The sequence below is a fragment of the Argentina silus genome (assembly GCF_951799395.1).
Source record: "Argentina silus genome assembly, chromosome: 18".
Classification (NCBI taxonomy): domain Eukaryota; kingdom Metazoa; phylum Chordata; class Actinopteri; order Argentiniformes; family Argentinidae; genus Argentina; species Argentina silus.
In genome coordinates this window covers 4,441,854-4,451,039 of record NC_139672.1, presented here as the reverse complement: position 1 = coordinate 4,451,039, position 9,186 = coordinate 4,441,854, and the positions used below count along the sequence as shown (strand labels likewise).

The window sequence follows — 9,186 nt, the reverse complement described above, 5'->3', positions numbered from 1 at the left end:
CTTGGGACTGAAGACCTTAACAACTAGTGATGTCAGGTGGACACCTTGATTCACTAAATAGGGGGAGGGGAATACCATACCATACCATACCATACCATCACATTATAAGTAAATCTAAAAAATAAAAACTATAGTGAGAAGACAGAGCCTTGAGCCACAGAGAGGCAGGAGATAGAGTCTCTAGTCTCGGGTTTGTAGTTGGTTTCTCTCTTCCTTCTCTGTGTGACAAACACATAATAGCTGTTATTCCAAAAGTGTTTCTTCCTGTTTTTCCAAGCGAGCAACATCTCTGTATCTCATTAAAACCAACTATATCAGGCTATCTGGGAGCCATTCCTATAAACTGATTTCATCACAGATCACCAAGGAAGCTAATATGAACTTGATTGATGGGGTATACTCAACAACAGTGATATCAACAATTGGATGCTACTTCACAGGGCAAAAGCTTAGTAGACTAGAAACAAAACATTTATACAATAGAAACTGAGATTAAGTGATGTGATAATGACCATGCCTCTTCAAAACCAGCAATGGCAGGCCGACATTTGTCACATTGCTACCACACTGTGCAAACACACATGGTGGTCTAGCCAAATAAATACATAATATAATATGTATTTATATAATACATAAAGTCTTTATATTTGCAACTATGTAATTATAATAGGGATAAGCATGTATTGAACACATGTGGGTGTAATTTTGACTTCCACAAGGTGGCGGTATTGTGATGACGCCTTTTATGACAAAACTAACGGTCCAGTGAATTATGCTTTTAATTCCACTCCATGACAATATTGCTGACCTGTCAAATATGGTCGATGTTACTGATGTGTTGCATTGGTGGGTGGTATTCTTTCCATAACATATTTGAGAGTAGTCAGAGTCCAATAAAAAACCCATCACTTAAACCACATGGAAATAATCAACCATCCCCGGCCAACTAATAACTCAGGGGGTCTGGTGACTGATTCTATCGGACAGCTGTAACTAACCCATACACTGGTAGCCGATGCATCCTCTATTTCGCTCAATGACTTGACAGGTAACATTTTAGTAGAATATTTGTTCACACCGTTTGAAAATCTTGGCGCAGTTTTGGAACTTAGAAGGTTACATCAGTGTTTGCGAATACAGTAGAGCTTTTCATTTTATGACATAACCCTGAGTCATTATTTCCCACCATAGCCACCTTACTAATTAAAAGCCTCTAAAAGAGGACATATAGAGAGAACAAGGAGGTTTCATACCAAAATAAGTGTGATATTGTTTATTTTAAGTTGTAAAATGAATAACTCTGGTTAAAATTGTGAATGAAATGCAAGTCAATGAACTGTTATGGCAGATGCAGGTATACATATGTTTACTTTAAGAGTTTGCTTTAGGGGGGTAGGATGGTGACTTAGAAAAATGTCTCTGAAATATGCAGAATTCGTTAGTTTTTTTGTAACTTTTTTTTAATGAACTTTAAATGCCATGTCGTATAGTATTTTGGGCTGTTTTTTTCTCTCTACTCGTAAACAATAGTTTAATGTGCTGTAGCAACCAGTCCCCACGAGCGGCTAATGGTAACCAGATGTCACACGCGCACCAGTTCTACGCATTCCTCCTGTCTAGAGGAGAAGAAAGAAAGAAAGAAGGGAAAACTACATGAAGATTAGAAATAAGAGATGAATTTGTTTGTTATCTAAATTTAAAAAAAAAATATCATCAGCACTGCAATAATGTTGTCGTCATCTTGATTATTTAGATGTGGCTTTTACGTCACATAACCTACCTTTCATCTTGTTTTATAGAACTGTACCGTTGCTGAACGAGACTGGCGTTTGAAGTCACATCCACTGCATTTCAATGGCATTTGCTCAAAATATCACTTGAGCGCCACTGTAGGCTATTATCTGACCACTGAATATCCCAATTTCCAGGGTCACCTTCTCCTAAAGTTCCACAGAAATAGGTGACGTCCTTAGAGTTCCATCTGAAACAATCGCGGTGGGGAAAACCTTGACCAGGTGCACTGCTGTTCTTGGAACGTTTTGATACTTGGGGTTTTGTTGTTGTTGCAGTAAACAGGAAAAAAAGTGGATTCACTATTGCAATTGTATCCTCCTCTTATTCAAAGTGAGAACTTGGGAAAGTGCTGAGGTGAGGATGTTTCTTCGTCTTGCGCACTGGCACCCGCTGTAACTGGAGAATGTAGAAAAAATGTCAAAATGTGAGAGGAAGTTGCGCGCCTGCAGGGTTCTGGAAAAAAAAAACACGTGTTTTCTTCATCTGTGCGCTCCCCTGCCCGTGCGGCTTGGCAAGTGTGTGTGTGGGGTACCTGGTAAATGTTCTCTAATCTAACTCAACCAGACAGAGTCCTTCAACCAGATTCCTTTAGATTTACCGAGAACGTCCCATGTGTTTGTAGGAGGGTCTTGGGGGGGGGGGGGGGGGGGGGTGCCAACATTCCATTACAGTTTCTGTTGTACAGTACATGAAGTTCCACTCTCAACTCTGAAGGTCCATCCAATATTGGCTCCAGGTTCAAAGAAATGCTCCGCTATTTATGCATCAATCATGGGTGTTCGTCAAATCAAACAGCAATATGGGACGAATGCATATTGCACAGGACCAACAACAATGTTTACCTCAGTCTGTCACTATAAAAGCATTGGCTAGTCTACAGAATAGTGTTTGCATGAATTTTATAAGGACGTTTTCAAACATGGTTTAATGGGCCCTGCTCCAGACTAACTCACTGTTTTTGCCAATTTTTAAATATATTTGTTCTCAACATCTGTTGTTAGCAAAGAAACAAGAGCATTTGCCAAGTGAAAAATCTATCTGGATCCATTGAATTGGCTTACTGTTTCCCAAAATAACCCATTACTCATCCACTGCTGGTTTCAATAAGGACACATTTCTTATTGACTCTCTGTCTTTCACACATTTTCTTTCGTAATGAGCTACGTTTTTAGCTGCCATTTCCACTCTGTCTCATAATATCCTCTTGGACATCATAATGCCTTGTGGAGCCCGAAGTGTCTAGAGGAGATACCAAAGCCTGTAAGAGTTACAGCCAATGGTTCCCAACCACATATTTCTGACTCATATTTTCTCTCTTTTACATTCTTTTGTAATGAGCTAGGTTTTTAGCTGGCTATCCTTTAACCTTTGGCGCGGAACAGTAAAGCCTTCATAAGATCTGTGGTGCCAGAAACAATCAGGTACCAAATCACAAGACAGTTTCAGTACACCCACTGGGTTCCCGGCTTTTTCTAGTCTGTTGTTCTCACCAGCCACTGAAGCAGCTTATCTGCACCTGTTTATCTCTTCACCCAGGATTCAGGGCTTTGATCATTGCTACGACCGGACACATGAAAACATCCTGAACTTGTTATGGATGGACCGCAGCACCTTTACGGGGTTTATATGCCCTCTGCTCTGCACTTTTATTCAAATACCTGTATGCCAGGGATGGTAGATATCCAGGTGAAGACAGAGTTCACTGACAGTACCGTGAGAGCAAATAATATAGTCATTTTATTCTACAGAACAAAAAATAAATAGATAAGAGTTACTCAGTGGAACGGAAAAATCCACCAGGGCTCTATGCTAGAAACAACAAGGACATGGGGATACAATGGAGACTGTTCATTGTTACATTTCAGCATCCCTAGCATTTCTCAAGCCCAGTCGTCATTCTACAGAACAATAAATCCACGATCGACACACCTTTACAGAAGCCTACAGTACTATACCTCTCACAATTTCATAAAGATGTCTACTAGTATGTGTTTGCGTCCACCCCTGCTCTCTCTCTCGCTCTGACAGTTATAAAAGAGACCTTTTATTGTTGAACCCTCTGAAGCAGGGGTCGAGCATCAGAGAACAAGGGAAGAGCACAGCTCATGATGAGGTTATAGAAACCAGGTGTGGTTGGGGTCAGCAGGGTTGGGGAGAAGGGACTGGGAGGAGGGGTTTAGCTGTTTCTGATTACTGGGAACAGAGGACACTATTTTCTGGGTCAATGAAAAAAAAGAAGTACAGATTGTCTAAATGTCATATTCAACGTATCTCAACAGCCATGTCCCTTATACAAAACAAAGGTGTTGATTGCTGGATTAGCAGCCGGCCAGTCAAAGACAGTAATAGGATAAAGGCTGGCAGGAAACAGCATAAATAGAACTGTCCAGGTATAGATAACCACACTGTGACACTGCAGTACCAGCAGCACCATCGCCGTGGAGATAGACCTTCAATTCTCTTCTGGTGAGTTGTATTGATGTTGTGGAGGATACATAGTATTGTCTTTATTGTTCCCATATACAATAGTACATGTGTGAGAATGAGATTGTTGTTTGTAGCGCTTTTTGAAAAAACAACACATCGGAGGACGGGCTCATTGTAATGCATGGAATTGAATGAGGAACATAATGAGCCCGTCCCCTGTTTTTTTTACCTCCACCAGCCTCCACTGAGAACTATGGAATTATGTTCTGTTCAGTACCCAAGGAACCATGTTATCCTAACCTGCTAGAAATGCCCCATAGGATATACGGTACTTGAGCCTCCACTGGTTCAAACATTGGTAGCCAACAAGGTGGGGGTCAGTTGAGTGCACTCTACACACTAGTTAAGACATTACTGTCATCATGTTTGTAGAATGTTGTTTTGAAAACACTGTAACTTAGTTACTAGTTAGAACTACTGAAAATAGACGGAAATCACCCTCAAATCCTCACTCATAGAAGAGGTCAAACTGAATGATGACGTCAGGGAGTCAGGAGCTTCTTGAGGTGTTGTTTAGTTTTTGACTTGAGGACTTTTGACACATCAGTACTGAGACACCAGATGGCCACCGAGAGACAAAGCTAGCCAAGTTGTCAAGCGGAGGTGTGGTGGGATTCCAAAGCTCCTTATCTCTGCTCCTTTGCCCCCACCTTCACTTAATGGTACTCTGACTTGAAAAACAACTGACCCAGCTAGGACTCATTCTGTTGCCGGTTCCCTGATGAAGACATCTATAAAAAGATGACAGGCTTCTAGTGACTTCTTGGCTACTTTTGTGGCCCTTGGACAACATTTACCTCACACTCATCTACTCCTCCTTCATGTGACACTTGAGCCTAATCCCTACACCTGAGCCTACACCTTTAGTTCTGTGTAAAATCTCTATTATGATAAACAAATCAAACAAATCTCCCTATTGTAATATTATTATGACAGAGGTATGATGTGTAGATTAGCCATTAGCAATCCCTAATCTGGGTATCAATTGTCTGCCATCCAGACTAAAGACAAGGAGGTTACTGTAGTTCACCCACCACCCATCACAGAACTGTACTGCTGTGCAACGCCACCTAGTGGTAGGCCTCTGTAAGGCTCTGTATCATTCGATGTTTACCAACTCATGCTCAAATTCAAATCCTCTTAGCTCTTGGGATTAGATTAAGTCAAATTCACTTGTGTGTGTTCACGTGTATCCCTTTCTCTCTCTCTCTCTCTCTCTCTCTCTCTCTTTCTCGCTCTCTGTTGATGTGATTGTATGTGAGTGTTTCATGTCTATGCTCTTACTGTTCCAGATTGAGTTTTCCTCAACTGAGACTGTGACAGAGGACTAATCAAGATGAGGTTCCTGCTTGGTTTGGTTGTTGTGGTGGCATCTCTGGGCGTCCTCCACAGTGTCCCGGAGGACCTACCGGCGGGCATATCAGAGGAAACCCTGAAACGTGAGCTGTCTCCTCTGTATCAAAAACCACAAAATTAGAATTCATGATTTTGATTCTATTAATAAACCTGAAAGGCCTCTTGAGCAACCTAGCACATGGCCTTTATTGGAGGGGCTTATGAGTTTGATGATTCTACTGTCTTGTCTTGTCTGTGTCTGTCTGTCTGTCTGTCTGTCTGTCTGTCTGTCTGTCTGTCTGTCTGTCTGCCTGTCTCTCTCTCTCTCTCTCTCTCTCTCTCTCTCTCAGAGCTGTCTTTGGATGGAGAGAAGCTAATGGATGAGGAGGTGAGAAGGGCATTGTATGGAGTGAAGCAGATGAAGGATGTGATGGAGAAGAACGAGGAGAAACATGAACATCTCATGAAGTCCCTTAAGAACAGCGGTGACAAGAAAAAGGTCAGGGCCAGCTGTGTGTGTGTGTGTGTGTGTGTGTGTGTGTGTGTGTGTGTGTGTGTGTGTGTTTGTGTGTTTTCCTGAGGTGGACACCTGTGCACTCCCCCACATGGATGTAAAAGCTATGGTGGAAACTGCTAATCCTATATGGAGAAGTGCACAAGTATGTACAGATGAATGAACTAAGGATGAAGAATTGGGATGAAGTATTTGTCATTTACTATTTGTATATTATTGTAATTTAAAATACTAGTCATGGATAGCTGCTTCATTGTTGAGGAGGAAATTTGGGATTTTTAGGAAAGGAGGTGTTTTTGCATATGTCCACCAGGGGGCAGCCCAGCTGGCTCAGGAGGTGACACAGAAGCTGGAGGAGGCAGAGGAACAGTGCAAGGAGTCCCTGAAGTCTGAGTGGGAGGCGTGTAGGCCCTGCCTGGAGGACGCCTGCAAGACCTTCTACACCTCCTCCTGCCGCAGAGGCTTCTCCTCTTTCCATGCTAAGGTATGGCACACCTGCCCAGCAGTAGCACTAGCCAGCAGTAGCACTGGCTCTCCTAAGCTTAAAATGCTTAGTAGCATTAGCATGCTAAAACATTGGGAGGAAAGTGAATAATCATAAGTATGCAAGATTACAGTATAATGTTCGCGGTGAAACTAGCACACCCTCTCTCCGTCAGGTGGAGAATTTCTTCCGCAGGGTGTCATCTCGCTTCGGCCCCCGTGAGCGCCCCCTGGAGGAGGGAGGCATTACGGTGAACCAGGGCCCAGACAGTCCTGACCTGGAGGTGGTGCGCATTGAGGACTCCTTCAACCGCATCCTCTCCAAGGTGGAGACCCTGTGTGAGCGCAGCGTGGTGCTGGTGGTCCGTATGCAAAGCAAGCTGGACCAGGTCCTGCAGAGGACCTTCCTCCCCAAGGACAATGACCAGAACCTGACCCTGGATCTGTACCAGGAACAGGAGGCTGTTGTGGATCCCTTCCCCCCAGAGCGCGACTCAGGCTTCTTGCAGGGGGTGGGCTTGGAGGAGGTGCTGGACTCCTTCTTCGACTTTGGGAAGAGCGTGGTGGAAGAGTTCGGAGCCGTGGTCACCCAGGTGTTCGACGACATGCACGGCGCAGTGGAGGAGGAGAAGAAGAGAGGTCAGACTTCAGTATTATAATACAAGATTTGATTAAACTAGTATATAATCAGAGGTGGAAATACAGCGCTTATATGTCTGGAATGCATGACATTTATTCATTCCTACATTGATTTGTTCATTCATTCTGTGTGTCTCTGTGTGTCCAGAGAGGGATCTGTTCCCCCGTTTCCTCCAGAACAAGAAGCTTTGTAGACAACTGCGCAGACAGACATCAGAGTGCTGGCAGCTGCAGAACCAATGTGAGGCCTGCCAGGGTGCCCTACTCACAGGTAAAGGAGACACACACACATACACACACACACACACACACACACACACACACACACACACACACACACACAGCAACACGTCTCAAATGTTAACCTACTTGATGTATTTGTGAGTTAATCAGGTGCTATATGGAAAGTCAATTGTAAGGGCTGGACTATTCCTTGATGGGTTAGATTAAAACAGTGGGGGACAAGATAGAATCCCATCAACCTCCATCTACTGGCTTACAGACAGATTTATTGATTGATTAATAGACTAACTGATAGCTATTCACACGCACGCACACACACACACACATCAACACATTCCAAACATGAACCTAGTGTATGTATTTGTTCAAGTTCATCAGGTGCTATAAGGAAAGTCAATTGTAAGGGCAGAACAATCCCTTGATGGGTTAGATTAAAACAGTGGGGGACAAGCTGGAATCCCATCAACCTCCATCTACTGGCTTAGAGAGAGATTGGTTTATTGATTAACAGACTAACTGATAGCTACTCCTCTCACAGAGTGCCCCAGTGTGCGAGAGCTGCATGTGGAGCTGGACCAGGTGTCTCAGCTGCTTGATGTGTCCAAGGAGCAGTATGACGAGGTCCTGGGCATCGTACAGCGCCACACCGAAGACACGGTCACCTGGCTCAGCAACATGGCCGCCGAGTTCAGCTGGGTGGCACAGCTGGTCAACAACAACACCACACCGGAGAACATCTTCAGCATCACCACGGTGAGAGAGAGAGAGAGTGAGAGAGAGAGAGAGAGAGAGAAAAAGAGAGAGAAGGAAAAAAAGGGTGTACAGTTGAATGATGATGATGCTAAATATGACGATACAATACTGACCACTGATCCTCTCCCATTATCAAGGTGGCCCAGCAGGGCGCTGACGCAGACAGCGGGTCTGGGGCCGACACCAAAGTGGAGGTGAACATCCTGAACTCCCCTCCTCTCACCCTGACTGTCCCTGCTAGCCTGGAGGTGAAGGACCCAGCCTTCATCCAGTACGTGGCCCAGGAGGCTCTGGGCATGTACAAGCAGATGGTCAGGTAAGAAGAGCTCACCTGGCTGGACCAACACCAAGCCAACATGATAATCTCTCTGGTTTCCCGGACACATCTTAATCCTAGACTAAAAGGCACCCCTAATGGGTATTGTACAGAAAACTATGGTGCGTTCATATACAACAACACAATTGTCTTTGTTTACAGGTTTGAGGACGACTAAGCATATGCAAGGTGGTCGTTTTGTGCTGGAGGCCAGTCCACTGTACATCAACTGTCATGGTTTCATAGTATTGTTCTGGCTTAGTGATGTCATTATACAATATACAGTATTTGTGTCCTAGGTGATATGTACTTTATGGACATAACGGTTAATAGTGACTTACTGACAAATTGAATGTTAAGTGTAACCGATTTACCTCTTACATGTTGTTAAATTGTGTTATACTGTACGTGAGGGAAATGTTCAAGATAGATCCAAGAAAAATATAATTTATTTAAGTTTGTTGAATCTGCTACACAACATAATGGCATATTGAATGTTCCTAAAGTGTGAATCCTGAATAAATTATTCTGTACAAAACCTCAGGGTCATGAGCCGTTTCTGTTACAACAACCACCTCACGTGTGCTACTGACAAACCATGTATAGTATGTCCTCTACGAAA

The 9,186-nt window shown here is 43.5% G+C and overlaps 1 protein-coding gene across 1 annotated transcript; it reads left to right on the top strand.

The window, feature by feature from the left end:
• Window positions 1-5,617: 5,617 nt before the first annotated feature.
• On the top strand, window positions 5,618-8,568 carry clul1 (clusterin-like 1 (retinal); the record flags this gene model as incomplete). The annotated part of the gene is made up of 7 exons (XM_083690683.1): window positions 5,618-5,720; window positions 5,967-6,115; window positions 6,444-6,614; window positions 6,790-7,252; window positions 7,401-7,523; window positions 8,034-8,248; window positions 8,386-8,568. 7 exons carry the CDS (start codon window positions 5,618-5,620, stop codon window positions 8,566-8,568), a joined length of 1,407 nt encoding a protein of 468 aa, XP_083546809.1.
• Window positions 8,569-9,186: the final 618 nt, after the last annotated feature.